This window comes from Penicillium rubens, assembly GCF_028828025.1.
Source record: "Penicillium rubens strain IBT 27055 chromosome Unknown utg000004l_segment0_segment0, whole genome shotgun sequence".
Lineage (NCBI taxonomy): Eukaryota > Fungi > Ascomycota > Eurotiomycetes > Eurotiales > Aspergillaceae > Penicillium > Penicillium rubens.
The window spans coordinates 1,580,908-1,595,417 of NW_026890602.1; the positions used below are offsets into that span (position 1 = coordinate 1,580,908).

At 47.5% G+C, this 14,510-nt stretch overlaps 3 protein-coding genes across 3 annotated transcripts; 1 reads left to right on the forward strand and 2 right to left on the reverse strand.

Moving 5' to 3' along the window:
* Positions 1-550: 550 nt before the first annotated feature.
* Positions 551-6,831, forward strand: N7525_010558 (uncharacterized protein; the record flags this gene model as incomplete). The annotated part of the gene is made up of 3 exons (XM_002561454.2): positions 551-988; positions 1,048-1,717; positions 1,772-6,831. 3 exons carry the CDS (start codon positions 551-553, stop codon positions 6,829-6,831), a joined length of 6,168 nt encoding a protein of 2,055 aa, XP_002561500.2.
* A 508-nt stretch (positions 6,832-7,339) lies between these two features.
* N7525_010559 (uncharacterized protein) lies at positions 7,340-8,026 on the reverse strand (the record flags this gene model as incomplete). The annotated part of the gene is made up of 1 exon (XM_061215138.1): positions 7,340-8,026. One exon carries the CDS (start codon positions 8,024-8,026, stop codon positions 7,340-7,342), a length of 687 nt encoding a protein of 228 aa, XP_061067650.1.
* Positions 8,027-13,236: 5,210 nt separating this feature from the next.
* N7525_010560 (uncharacterized protein) lies at positions 13,237-14,400 on the reverse strand (the record flags this gene model as incomplete). Its single annotated transcript, XM_002561452.2, has 3 exons — positions 13,237-13,431; positions 13,509-14,132; positions 14,185-14,400. 3 exons carry the CDS (start codon positions 14,398-14,400, stop codon positions 13,237-13,239), a joined length of 1,035 nt encoding a protein of 344 aa, XP_002561498.2.
* Positions 14,401-14,510: the final 110 nt, after the last annotated feature.

Here is a 14,510-nt window from a genome sequence, read left to right on the forward strand (position 1 = left end):
TTCGACATTGAATCGAACTAGGCATCACATCATCCTTGATCTGCCTAGGTATGCCATTGCGTCCCAACAGAACAAAGTAACTTTCGGAACTCGGCGGATAAACCGACATGCTTGTTTTTGCTAGGAACGAGGGTCTTCGGCTATATACCTATTTTAGTGATTCGCACTCCACTCTACTTACATCTATTTCTGGTCATGTATATGATTGGATTGCCTGAAAAGCTCCTAATGACCCATAGGGAGTCGCGCGGCAGGTGCCGAATGATGTTATTATCGTGGCGAAAATGACGATCTTACCATAGACGTATTATTGCTCTCAGCTCGGCTCGACGGCCATGCTGAGTTACTGCTGCCCCATATTGACGTCGTGGACTTTGTAGCATAGGATGACACAGTATTATGGGAGAGAGAGGGGGGAGAGTAATAGTATAAGGTAGAGAAGCTTCTTCTCCAGTCCGGACCCAAAAAGCCCTCCTCATCATATAACGGAGGCTAGCTAATGTCATAATTCCTGATATCTTTGATTAATACGAAACTAAATCACGCAAAGATGGCCTCAGCACCCCATGGTGTACCTCACGTTCCTACTTCTCTTCTTGGTCTGCGGCCGACTTCGGATCTGCCAGAGCAGCACGCGACCATGACCAAGGAGAAGAGCTTCCGTCATCAATACCAGCAAACTACTAGGGAACTCAGTGGAGAAGATACCACACTCGCCGATGTAGTTAACTCGCTTGCGCGTCGGGGCAGCGATGACCTTGCTGGCTCTCGGGTGTCAGATACCGACTATGCTAGCCTGTTGGAGTGGATCCGGTGCGAAAGGATGAGGAAGCTGCCGCCGGAAGGGAGCCGATACGACAAGGCCCTTGTGTGGGCGGCCTTGTTCATCGAGCGCGTGCATTCCTTCGATATAGGAATCGAGCAATTTGCGGGCGACAGCCACCTCGCTGCCCAATTATCGTATGGCTACTGTGCGAGCCTGCTGGAGGTGAGCAAAAGCCCTGGCCATAAACCCATTGAGTTGTTTCACTAACAGCAAACGCGCAGTTGGGCGAGGAAAACGCTCCTGCCCTTATGGACCTATTTGGATTCTTCTACCGCTGCTCTGCCGGTCTCGGCAACCTGCTCGATCGTGCGGAGCTCTTTGTGGTCTCTTCAGATATCAAGGACCAGCTCATTCTTGCGTTGGCGGATCTGGTCACTCTTGTCGTCTGCGTGGCCAGGCACTTCCATCGGTCATTACTTGCCTCGGAATCGGTATCGATTGATATCTACAGTACCTTTCCCGGTCCGATCGACAGTTTTCGTAGTCGTTGTGAACACGTTTCGGAACTTATGTGGCGTCATCAATTGACGCGAGAGGGCCTTGATAGCGATAAAGGTAGAGTCATTCCCCAGCCCTCAAAAGGTCATCTAGTCCATTCTGACAATATCATAATAGCCGTCGGAATCAATGCCCTTAGAGACTGGTTGCAGCCCGAAGACCCCGTGGTTGCGCACGTCACTGAAGCCGCAGCTCCCTCGGCTCAGGAGCGCGAGGAGGCCACTTGCATGTGGGTGAAGCCATACCTGATGCGCTTCTTAAAAGGCGAGCAGCAGGTGCTCTCCATCACCGGCAAGACGGGCTCCGGCAAGACGGTTTTGTCGACAGTGATCAACGATTATCTGCAATATTCTGTAGGAGGGACAAGATATATGTCCATATTGGCCCCCATCAGTCAGTCTTGATGTCCTTAGCCCCACCTCTTTACTCCCCTAACCAGCCGTGCAGATGGTCGGATCCCCGCAAACACCACCCCGGGCGCCGTTGCCAAGACGATCATGTCGCAAATGTTTAACAAGCGCATTGGAAACCTGCAGCTGTACCAAATCTTGGCCGACGCTTATAACCAGAGCAAGTGGACTGTAAACGAAGAGTCGTACGACGATCTCCTATGGAATGCCCTGGGAAGTGCTCTCCAGACCAGTGCGGCGGGCACTAGAGAGCTAGTCCTAGTGGTCGACGGCGTCGACGAAGCCAGCTGTGGGGAGAAAGCTCTGTTGCACCGGCTCCGGGAGGCGGCATCCAAGGCACCTAGTGTGAAACTGATCATACTCGCATCCCAGGCAATGGAGTCGGTCATATCCCAGACGGTGCTGCGTGTCACGCTGGGCCTCATCTTCGACGACATTGCCGCGGTCGTCCGGAAAGTCCTTTATCAGAGCCATGTGTACAACAACATGTCCAGCGAGGACAAGGAGGTAACCGTTGCTCGGGTCACGGAAGCATCCGATGGCTCCTTCCTTTGGGCAAAGCTGGCTGCCAAGCGTGTGCGCGATGAGCACTTGCCAAATGAGGCCGCGCTTTCCAAGTCTGTGGAAAGTATCGTTCGATCAGGATATAAGATCCCCGATCTTATCTCCCACACCTTACAGTCCAAGCTGGGCGAGGATACGAAGAAGATCCTGCTTTGGCTGGCCACCGCGAACCGCCCTCTCACCCAAGGGGAACTGGCTGCTCTTCTCGCCACTCAACCTGACAAGGCCACGCTCGCCGAGCCTCACAAAGTTGATCTCCCTCACCTATTGAAACCGGTCGCCTCGCTCGTCTTCTTCCACAACAACTTGGTCTATCTTAGGCACGCACAGGTGCGCACCGCTATTATCGATATCTTCTCAAAAAGCAAATTCCTGCCTGAGATCAAGGACAGACATGTGGATTTTGCACAGAGACTTCTACAGTACGCAAAACAGACCGCGACCGACAACCATGAGCTCTCCTTGGATCCGCTGAATGGACGGGCAACGGAACACCTGTTCAAGAAACATCCCCTGTTGGACTTCGCGCTCCGTTACTGGGCAAGCTATGTTAAGATTGCATTTGGGTGCACAAACAACCAAGAGCTTACTACCGCAAGCAAGAGTTTGCGATCCGTATTCCCTACAAGCTCCTCTGTGCCGCTCCTGGGGATGACTGTGTGGGCAAGCAAGGCAACACCGTTGCTTCGGTCCATTTATGGGATTCAGACAACCCTGTACCGCCAAATATTAAATAACAATCACCCAGCCACTCTGCAAGCCATCATCTGCCAAGTGCTATTTCACCGCCAGATCTGTAACACCGTGCCTGCCGAGAGCAGTCGGATCTTCTACGAGGCGGCAACAATCAGCGAGAAGGTCTTATCTGTACGGCATCTCATCACTATGCAGATGACCCAGTTCTTCCTGGAAGCTACGGTTGATCAAATCACTGAGTCCAAGACGGAAGTTATGACCCGGCGCATCGAAATGCTCGAGCTAATGGTGGAATGCCAGAAGGTTCACTACGGAGCGACAAGTGACATGGTCAAGTCCACGTTGAGACAGCTATCTGAGCATTATACTCTCACCAAGGAGGATCACAAGGCCCAGAAGATCAACGCCTCTCTCGAAGGGTCCTTCGTCGATAGTACGATCCGGCGGAGTGGATCTCGGCAGATAGACGAGTCATTGCTGGTCCACCTCCACGGCCGGAAGCACACTACGACAGAGACAAGCGCTATCCTGGACTTGGATGGGATAGAAGCGGACGAATTGATCACATTGACTTTTGACCTGAAGGCTCTCCTGGCCAAAGCCGAGCGACAGAGAGCAGAGGGTCAATTAGCGGCCGCCGAATGCACTTATGCTGAGCTATGGCAGCAAGCTAGCCAGGCATATCGGCTCGATCACTCCACTGAGCACAAGTTCTCAATGCTGCAGACCGTTCTCCAGTATGCTCAATACCTTAAAGGCCGGAAGAGAGACAATGAAGCAGCCGCTATCCTTGCCGGATTTTGGGAAGAGTACGAGATGACCACCCCCAGCGCCGAATCGTTGGTGCCCCACTTGCTTGAGCTTGCTCAGGTCATGAAGTCCGTGGGACTGTCTGTGTTGGCCCTCGAAACCTACAAACACTGCGCACAAAGTACTAGCAGCCAGAGTGCCACCCACAAGGAAGTGGAAAAGCACATCCAGTCCACCTCCCGAGAAGTGATGCGCTCATCGTCTACGGAATCCCTGTTGACGGAGTCAACCCTCGAAGAAATAGTTTATAGCAGCACATCCAGTGACCAGGATTCTACCACAGCAACCACAACGCTGGTCGAAATGTACCTGTCTCAACACCGGTGGCATGACGCCACAAGGGTGTTGAAACGAGTGCTGAGAGATGCGTGGCCAGCGATGTTTGCACCCTCGATCGAAAACGTCGTCCTTCCATCAATCCATGTTGAATACTGCGTTGAGCTTGCAGAGCGTCTCGCTAGCTGCTACCGCTACCGCCGTCGCCCGATCAAGGAAGAGGATATCCGGAGCCGGCTTTATAGTGCAGTTCGGCGTGATCGGCCAGCGTGCGGAGATCAGATCCTGGAGCGAGCCACGGTGAATCTCCTTCGTCTATACGAGCGTACATCCCAGACCGACAAAGCCGTCAAAATCCACCAGGATATACTGCATGATTATACCAAGCGGTTCGGAGGGGAGCATCCCACTGTGATACAAAAGCTCTGGATACTGGCCGAGCTCACGAGTCCGCAGCCCATCGCAGTGGATTACTATTCCCAGATCGTCCAGTTCCTGTGCAAGGGCTCAGAAATCTGTCACCCGGATGCCTTCGAGCCACTTTTGATCGTGGCGATGGAGCTCTTGAAGCAAAATCGATACGCGGACGCGCTAAAGCCCTGCCGAATGTTGTTCGCCACCCTGCAGAGCCCCCAGATCAGCCAGAAATTACGCGATCCGAGCTTTGTCCAGACCATCTACAGACGGTATGTCCATTGTCTGCGTGAGACTCACAGTGACATTACTGTCATTCATGATGTGACGGTGCAATATCGCAAATCGTGCATTAGCCTCTTCGGCACGAGTGCGTCCATTACCATACAGGCAACAAACACGCTGGCGAACATCTGCCAAGAGCACAAGCAATTCGAAGCGGAAGCGGTGCAACTCTACGAAGAACTCTTGCAGATCACATCCAGTGAAGCTGAAATCGACCGTCAGGATATCCGCACCACCTTGGATACTATCTACGAGCAACAGACTGCCTCCGTGACTGCTTCAAAGGTGGATAGCATGTCGGCAAAGGAGCTACAGAAGGCGTTGTCCATCCGCACCCAACGGCTGACGTCCATCCGGTCCAGATACGGATGGGCCCACGAGGAATCCCTTTCGCAGATGGAAGAGATCGTCTCACTCTATACCAAACAAGGGAAGTCGCAGACAGCTGCTTCGTTGCTACATGAAGCAGCAATGCATGTGCTATCGACCGAAACTTTCTCTATTAAACTGAGTGCGGCGGCCAAGAGCATTGCATCTGGGTACATTGCAGCCGGTCAAATTCAGAAAGCCAAGGAGCTCTTAAACGACATCTACCTTCAGATTATCACTAAGGATACCAATGCCGTTGGCTTCGACCAGAGTTCAAAAGGGCGGTTAAGCCTTGTTTTCTTGGCTCAGCTCGAACACAGCATCCAGCAGTCTGAAGACAACTCTACTACTTTAAACGAAATCTACGCCGCCCTTACCACAGAGTACATATACTTCGAACAGTTCCGAGAAGCCCTCAGCTCCAAGAATGGCAAGATCAAGGACACGATGACAATGGTGGCCCGCCTGCACGCGTTCTTACTTAGCCGTGGCCGTCAATCCGCTGTCACTCAGGTAGTGGATCGGTATACCAGCTTCTTCCTAGCGAGCGAGGGCTCCCGCCTGGATATCGACCCTAACCAGGCTAAGGTCTTTATTGAGGCAGTTCTAGAATATTTCGGCACCCATGCCTCACACGACTTTGTCCGTTCAGTGGCTATCGCTAGTTACAACCGTGCAACCCAGCTGCTTCACTCCGGAGACTACCAGCCTGCCTGCCACCTCGCATTGGCGGCGACGAAATACATTGGTGCCCACCAGGGCTACTCGTCCCAGGCGATAGTCAAGCTGGTGTTCAAGCTGGGCCTTCTCATCGCCGGCCGAGAGAAAGACGTACGTTCAGCAGTCTCGGCCAAGAAGTACATGGCGAGCGTATCGGCGACTATACTGCGTGATACCTTGAGGTATTTCAAAGATCACAATGTTGAGCTTGCACAACTGGATGTGGAAAACGTCAATAGCTTGATCAAGATTCTCGATGAGCAACATGACTACCACACCTTGGCCTGGGTTCTCACATCCCTCTGGAACAGCCGGGAGGCCCACGCTTTGTCACAGCCGCAGCATGCATATACGCTTGCCCTCGGGCGCATGCTGGTCATTACCCGCTATCTCATCAGCGATTATACCGCAGCCGTCCGACTCGCGGAGGATCTTGTCTACAACTGTGCTCGTGTCCATGGACCTCGCCACCCGAGTACGGTCGAGATGACCGTGCTCCTATCCCAGATGTATACCAGCGTGGCTCAAGGCTATCAAAGCCAGAAGGGTCGGCGCGAGCTGGCCTACCGGTACTATCGGAAAGCAGCCGCGCTGCACGAGAATGCATTGCGTTTGTTCATTGACCCGTCCTCAGAATCTGCCAGCGATGTGGACATCGAGGTGATCTCGGGCATGTCGTCCCCTTCGGCCTCCTCCAGCCCTGGCGAAAATGCGGAAGAAGGGAAGCACGTCCGACAACATTTGCATATGCTCAAACTTGCCGTTGAGCGCCTTGGGGATTGGCCCAAGGAATATTCCGAGTATGAACGGCTTAACCGTGATCTCTTCAGCACATTCGCGAATGATCTGGAGGGGGTGGATGGAGTCGACAAATGGAATGTGCAGTCGTTTGGGTCCGGCAAGGCTGAGGCCAGTGACGATCTTATCTCCTTTAATAGCGAGCACCTGGCAATTCCTGTTTGAGTGTGAACTGATCTACCTTGCAAAAGTTGGTGTCCTTTGTTGCTTTTGTCGTCTTGGTTCTGTACCTAGGTATGTATCTTTGAAATAGATGCCCCAAGTACCTAGGTATGTATTGCAAATACCAGATTGGAAATTACGATACTCTATTATGAAGTATTTGACTCTTTACTGTTTTGACTATGTATGCATCCTTGCTACATGTACTTGCTTAATCTATACCTGATAATACCCTCCTTAGAAAGAAAAGAGAAGAGAAGAAAAGAATCGTGTAATTCCAAGACTTTTCCCATTTGTCGAGGCATTCCTGTCAGACTCAAGTCAAATACTTCTTTTAATTCGGCTGCAATTTTCGGGAAAAGGCTGCGTCAGGTCCCACTCGACTGTTGATTTTTAGTTTAATAGGCCTTCCGTTTTTTTATAAAGAATGCGCTCCCGTTGCAGTTGGATATATAGACCGGCTAATTCACGGAACTTCTGGCCTCTTTTTATAAGGTCTTTGCGGATTTGTTCATAATTCGGATGAATGATGGTAGATGGGGAAGGCTTCTAGTTGATCAAGCGCTTCTTTTGCGTCAGAAAAATCCCCTCTCCAGCAACCTAATATGATCTTTCCGCCGAACAAACCAGAGACATCGGGAAACACGTGGTTTTTGTATCTCAATTCAATCTCATGGTCCACCTCGTGCTGTCGTAGGATTCGTGCTTTGATCACATCCGGATCATCGGATTTAGGCCCGGCAAGTTCGCTGTATGGGGCCTTGCAAGCAACTAGCTCGTATAGTGTAGACCCTAGAGCAAAGAGGTCGGAAGTTTCAGTGTTCGGAAGGTCATAATCCCGTGGCAGGCAATGTGATGCTTTTTCGTAACCCAGTGCTAGATGACCCGGGCACTGAGAAGAGTTAAAGTCGCCGAGTCGTATATTAAGTTCGTCATCAAGGAAAAACTGCCGCAGTGCAAGGTCGGACTGAATGATACCATGGCTGTGAATAACGACAATAGCTTCCAGGATCTGCTGGAACCATTTTGATTGAAGTTCAGCAGCGACTGTGTTTTTCTGACAATAATTCGCAAGGTCGCCATGTCGATAGTATTTGATGTCGATATAGTCGGATCTGCCTCTGGAGAGGCATTCAGCAATTCGTGGATGGATGCCGAGAGTGTCATAAACCATAGCTTCGCGGATGATCGGTTGCATATCTTCTTCACTCGCACTGCGAGGGACTTTTCTGATAATCTTGTTGTCCACAAGGTATACTTCGGCAAAGATTCCAATGATCAAGAGCTTGTGATTATCCAGACGTTGGGCGGCCCGTCGAATAGTAATCTTGTGAGAGCCATCTTCGAAAGTCTAGCCGACGCCCTAAAGAGTCAAGTGAGAAAGAAGTCCCTGAAATTAATGAGAAACTCACAGATTGCAGTTGCTCTTCGTCATTCTCGCGTTCTCCCTTTTTTGCCGTCGAAGAAAATGAAAGGAAGAGGCGCCTGAGCGGCCAGAGAGCATAAATGGTACGAAGCGGTATAAGGGTCAGGGTTCAAAACCCCCTTTGGGGGGGGTGTTGGTGCCTGAATGCCTTGCTTTAGAACGGCAGAAAAATTAAGATACCTGAATTACTATTACATATGCCTTAATAAGCAAAGTACAACTGTTTCTGCTGATGTTATAGGGTAGTATAAAATGAAGCCTTTTTATCCCATACAAATGCATATATCACCAGTTTTGGGGAGGTTTACCCTCTCCAGCATGAAAATGAAGCCTTTTTCTACCATGTTTACCCTGTCCGGCATGAAAATGAAGCCTTTTTCTCCCATACAAATGCATGCATCACCAGTTTTGGGGAGGTTTACCCTCTCCAGCATGAAAATGAAGCCTTTTTCTCCCATACAAATGCATATATCTCCAGTTTTGGGGAGGTTTACCCTCTCCAGCATGAAAATGAAGCCTTTTTCTCCCATACAAATGCATATATCTCCAGTTTTGGGGAGGTTTACCCTCTCCAGTATGAAAATGAAGCCTTTTTCCATTGATTCCTAGTTACAAATCCACACATTTATCTATCTAACCCTCCGTCTCCGCTAGCTCCGCCGAGGTGGTGTGGTAACCGGAGATCTAGCCCGCTTCCGCCTCACCGGCTCTGACCTCACCGGCTCTGACCTCACCGGCTCTGACCTCACCGGCTCTACCCTCACCGGCTCTGCCCTCACCGGCTCTGCCCTCACCGGCTCTACACCTATTAAAGTAGCCACTTCAGTAGGTGCTAGACTTAGTGTAGTGATATGGAAAGGAGCCTTATCTTCCCATAGATCAGCCTCGAACGAAAACGTATCTTTATACCGCTTCATAACCACATAGAGCTTCGCCTTCCGACCAGGAAGCTTATCAATAAGCTCCTTTATAGTACCGTCAAAAGTATTATCCACCCCCGATATCTATCGAGGACTATATTTACCCTTTATATACTATATGTCCTCAGTAAGATAGAACTTATCCGTCCACTCCGGGCGGAAATCGACGATACTCGGTAGTCCTGCAACAAAAAAATCTCTCACGAAGCTATCGATATTCAAGATAACTTGTTTAGCTCGAAGCTTAATCGAAATTGAAGCTATTGGTAGAAGTTATTATTAGCTTTAGAATACTATTAGTATAGTAAATATACCGTCGGGAATAATATTTGTCTCGCCTAGTCCCTCTTAGATATTGGAAATCACTATCATAGTGACCTCCTTTGCCGCCTCTTTAGCGGCTTTCCGAGTAGCCTCTGTCTCCCTATACTTCTTTGTATAAGCTAGACGGTTTTTGCTCACTAGATTACTAGCGAGGTTAGAGAACCGAGTGCCTATATACTAGGCTAGTATTGCTAGCGAAGGCATTGCTAGAGAAGGTATTGCTAGAGAAGGCATTGCTAGAGAAGGTATTGCTAACGAAGACATTGCTGACGAAGGTATTGCTAGCGAAGGTATTGCCGGCGTTATAGGTATAGCCTGTATTATAGCTACTAATGAAGATCGGGTAGGACTTGTAGAGTATATCTCCCGTAAAATGAGCTCTATAGCTTCCTGTATAGCAACTAATAAAGGCATCTTGATAGGTAGGAAGTGAAAGGAAGGTATAGAGAAGGCTAGTATACGTATAGACTTGGACCTAGATACTTTAATTAAGTTAAATAAATCAATTATAGACCTTGTAGTATTTAATTTAATAATGTCTCTTATTTACCGAGATATAGTATAAATCCCGAAATATTAAATTATTTACTAGCCCGATTTTTAATACTAGTATATATTAATGAATTTATCTAGCTTTCCGAGATATACTCTTAGGCTTTATACTCCTAATCCTTATACCCTTTATCTATATCTCCGTATTCCGTAGCGGTATCCTGATCTGTACACTCCCTATACGGATCCTAATTGGCTGCACCTATTGGCTTTATATAAACGTCGAGGATTGGTTCTTGGCCCGAAGCCTAATACTAGCACGCTCGAACCCGTAGCTCCGTATACACCGCTTCGAATAGAGACTTGGCGTCACTAGTGAACTATATATCCGGATTCTTAGGGTTAAATGGGATCCCTACTAGCTGTTGTCCAATTTCAATTAGCTGCTGCTAGCACTAAGCGTATATAGGCGGCGGTAGGTATTGCTTAGGATCCTATTCTTATACGTCTTCTTAAAGTCTCTATAAAAGCTAGGCCTGCTCTGATACTAGATTGTTATCGAGTATACACTTCAAGTTCTCCACTTTTGGTAAGTAAAAATTTATTGCTAGCTTCCCTAGGATAAGATGGGTTCGGCGAGTATGAATCTGGATAGGGTGGGTATTCTAATACGTAGTGTATGATTTTACCTATTGTCGAATCACTTATATATATACTGTAAGAAGAGAAACCTGATTAGGAATACTATCTTATATAAACCGGTCTTCGTATTGTAACCGGCGGAAAAAGCGCTTTCAAAATTAGTATTAAATTAAATAGTTATAGAGCTATAATTCACTTATATAGAAGAGTCTAGTAGTTGCCCTCGATAGTATCCCCTACTATACCTTAATACGCTAGTTATTAACACTTCTTCCATAAATCTAGTAGTCTTTTGGTGTGATAGAGGGATCGGTTATACGCCGAAGCTTATAGTGGCTATCAGCAAGAAGCCTAGTTTCCGAACCTCGGTTAGCCCTGAATTTCCTAGGTAAAAAGGTTAATTAGTATTAGCTTGATAACCTAAATTAGGAATACTTCACTAACCTTAGTTGGTATCCTTTCTTTTTAAATGCTTTAAGACCTTAACTAAGAACACTAACCGTAGTGCGAGCGCTTATACTAACGTATACCTAGACAATATACCGAGAGTATCCGTCAATTGTAGTATAAATCTCGATCCTAAAAGGTTCTAGCTTTATATGACTATTAATATGCCATATATCGTTAGGACCCGGAGAAATATAGTTGGTCCTTTCGCGCTATACGCCGGGGAGCCTGCTTTTTACTACTTTGGGACGGAGGAGACGTTAGGCAATCTTAATTTAGGCTCTAATTAAAAGGAGGTTAGTAAGTATAATAAAACTCGCTAAAAGACTACTAGATGGATTTATAGAAGAAGTGTTAATAAATGGAATGCTCACTTAGTATAAAATAGCCCTATAGAACGAAGATGGCGGTACAGAGTACGGTAGCTATAATCCTCAATTTCGCTAATAATATTCTCACAGATAAGAATAGCTTGAAGATCGTCGAACTGTTCCTATCGCTGTATAGGAGAGAGTCGAAGCTTAATATTAAGATCGGCCCGGATCCTTTTAAGGGTTATCTCTGAAGAAGGTCTACCCTCTACAGCGAGAATTCGAAGGATTTCTTTGGTATTATACTAGGGTAGAAGCGCTTTAACTCGGTCCTGGATCTCTACCCTAGGAGTTAGATCACGGCGTATAGGCGGTTGCCAATTACTAAGATATCTCTTTAGGGTACTGCGGCTGATAATAATATCGTGCCGTTCTTTAAGGATAGCGCGAATAGCGGTATATGAGGTATTATAAGTGATGAGATCGAGTATCTCTTCTTTGTAGGGCTTAAGATTAATACGAGGGCGCGGTATAGTAGTGGTATAGAGTGGAAATAATTAGGTAGAGAGGTCTAGGAGGGGTTTATAGGATAATAGCTGGTAAGTTTTAATCTCGACTATCGGCCCTAGTAATTCCGGGCTAGAATTGAACCACCTAAAAACTGGAGATATATAAATTTGTATAGGAGAAAAAGGCTTCATTTTCATGCTGGAGAGGGTAAACCTCCCTAAAACTGGTGGTGTATGCATTTGTATGGGAGAAAAAGGCTTCATTTTTATACTGGAGAGGGTAAACCTCCCTAAAACTGGTGATGTATGCATTTATATGGGAGAAAATGGGAGAAAAAGGCTTCATTTTCATGCTGGAGAGGGTAAACCTCCCCAAAACTGGTGATGCATGCTTTTGTATGGGAAGAAAAGGCTTCATTTTCATGCTGGAGAGGGTAAACCACTCCAAAACTGGAGATATATGCATTTACATGGGATGAAAAGCTTCATGAATGATTTACAATACACTGTATGGAGCGGTGTAGAGGGCGGTGCTATATAAGGCATCCAGGCATCAAGGCCCCCTAGTAAAAGGGGTTTTGAACCCTGACCCTTATACCGCTTCGTATAGAGAGCATAAATGGAAATATTTGAGGTGAAGTGGCAAATGGAGGACCACATAGGCCAATGCAACCATCGCAGTGCCCTCATGATGAAACAAACAAGGAGTGAAAAAGGATGGCATAAGGCGAGATTTCTTATGAGAAATCAACGGTGACTACTCGCCCAGAGAACTAAGTACGCACGTGACGCTATGTGATTGGTATCATGCAAGACCATTTATTTCATCGAGCAGATACGAAATTTGACGCCTTACTCGCCACGATATTGGTGTTCTAGCGCTCCCAGCGAATGGAGGGGGCGTTTTCCTGGCTGATAGCCTCGGCCTCGCGGATCCATAGCTGCACTTTCTCTTTGCTGATTTGTTCGGGAAATTCCCGTCGGTCAATAAACCGTCGACTGCTTGGCTGAAGTTGTTGCAACAAGCCAGAATATATCGGCACTCTGCTCGTGTTTCTCTATTATTTTCTTCCCCTTCTCCCTCTTCGGCGTCGCAAATCCACAGGTCCCGTTATTACATTCCCGATACGACCAGTCTTCTCAGGTTGCTTTACAAGTTTGACATCCGTCATTCCTCATCTCACATCCGCTTGCCCGTTTCTTGAAACGCATGTCACTCGAGTACTATCATATCTCACATTATCCCTGCATTTCATTTGCGTCCTTGTAGAATAGCAACCATGTACCTGTTCAGAAAGAATTGATCAGAGTGGAGTATGGTTTGAGGAAGTGAAGACTTACCAGCCCATTCCAAGCAAAGCCATGAGAATCCCGGCAATACTTTGCTTCGAGACAGAGTGGTCACTTAGGAACCAGCCCAGGCCCACAATCGTACATGTTTTCAAGTGCCCAATGACCGTGCTGCTAACGGGACCTATGGCATCAATTACGGCAAATTGTGACACATTGACGAGACAAGCGAATAAACCACTCTACACAAGAGGTTAGCGATCACGATCACAGTTTTGATGCCGTAAAAGGGTAGCCTCAATGGAAAGGAAGTACTCACTGCGAGAATCGCGATATATAACGATGGTGAAAGTACAGTGGTTGTGGGTGGTGTATCAAAAAAGGGGACCATACACAAAAGTAAGCTGGCGCCCATTGGTGCTTGGTATAGTAAGAGCTGCATGCTGTTCACTTGCAGCTTTTTTTGGTAGCTTCCAACCAGTGAGGTGTAAAAGGCGCTAACGACGACACCAGTAAATGCACATATAACACCCTTGGAAGTCGCTGTAACGGCTGTATTGGTCGAATATGAATCGGACCAGAATACAATTCCGACGCCTCCACACAGAACAATCATGGGGAGGATGGATGCCTTAGGGATGACAGAGCGATAGAGTAGGAAGCCCAGTAAAGCAGTTGCAGGCGTCAGTAACAATCGGACGAGCTGGTGAAATATGATCGACGAATTTGCCAGGGAGATGTTTTGGAGGATGACTTGAGCGCACATCGAGACGACCAGATGGACATTCCGGTGAACAGAGACTGGCTTGGCGACAAAAGCACCGCAGAAAGGCCGCGATAGTGCCCACAAAGTGAGCCCGGTGATGAAGAAGTGATAACATGCAAAGGCCATTTGACAATTGCGTAAGCTTTCGTTGGAGAAAATGTATTTATTTGTGAAAACCTACAGATGGTTAGCAAAAGAGAGTAGGTGTGGCTCTTTGGTGCTCACTTACTATTGAAACTGTCGAAACTATATTGGTCGTGATGCACAGTAGCAATCGAAGCTTGCTAGGGCCTCTGTCTTCGTTGTCTGATAGATCGAGAGATTGAAATTCCGAATCGTCGGCTTTTTCGAGAAGGCCCAATTCCTCTTTGTCCGATTTGAAGTAATTGCGAGACCATTCTTCTGCGTCCTTGAGCTTTGATCTGAGCTCATGAAAGGTAAACATCCTCGAATGGAGTAAGCAGCAAACTTCTGAACACTATGTGTAGATAGAAATTAGCTACTCTAATTAAGTCTAAGGTCTCGTGTCATGAACAGAAGAATTTCTTGGATTTA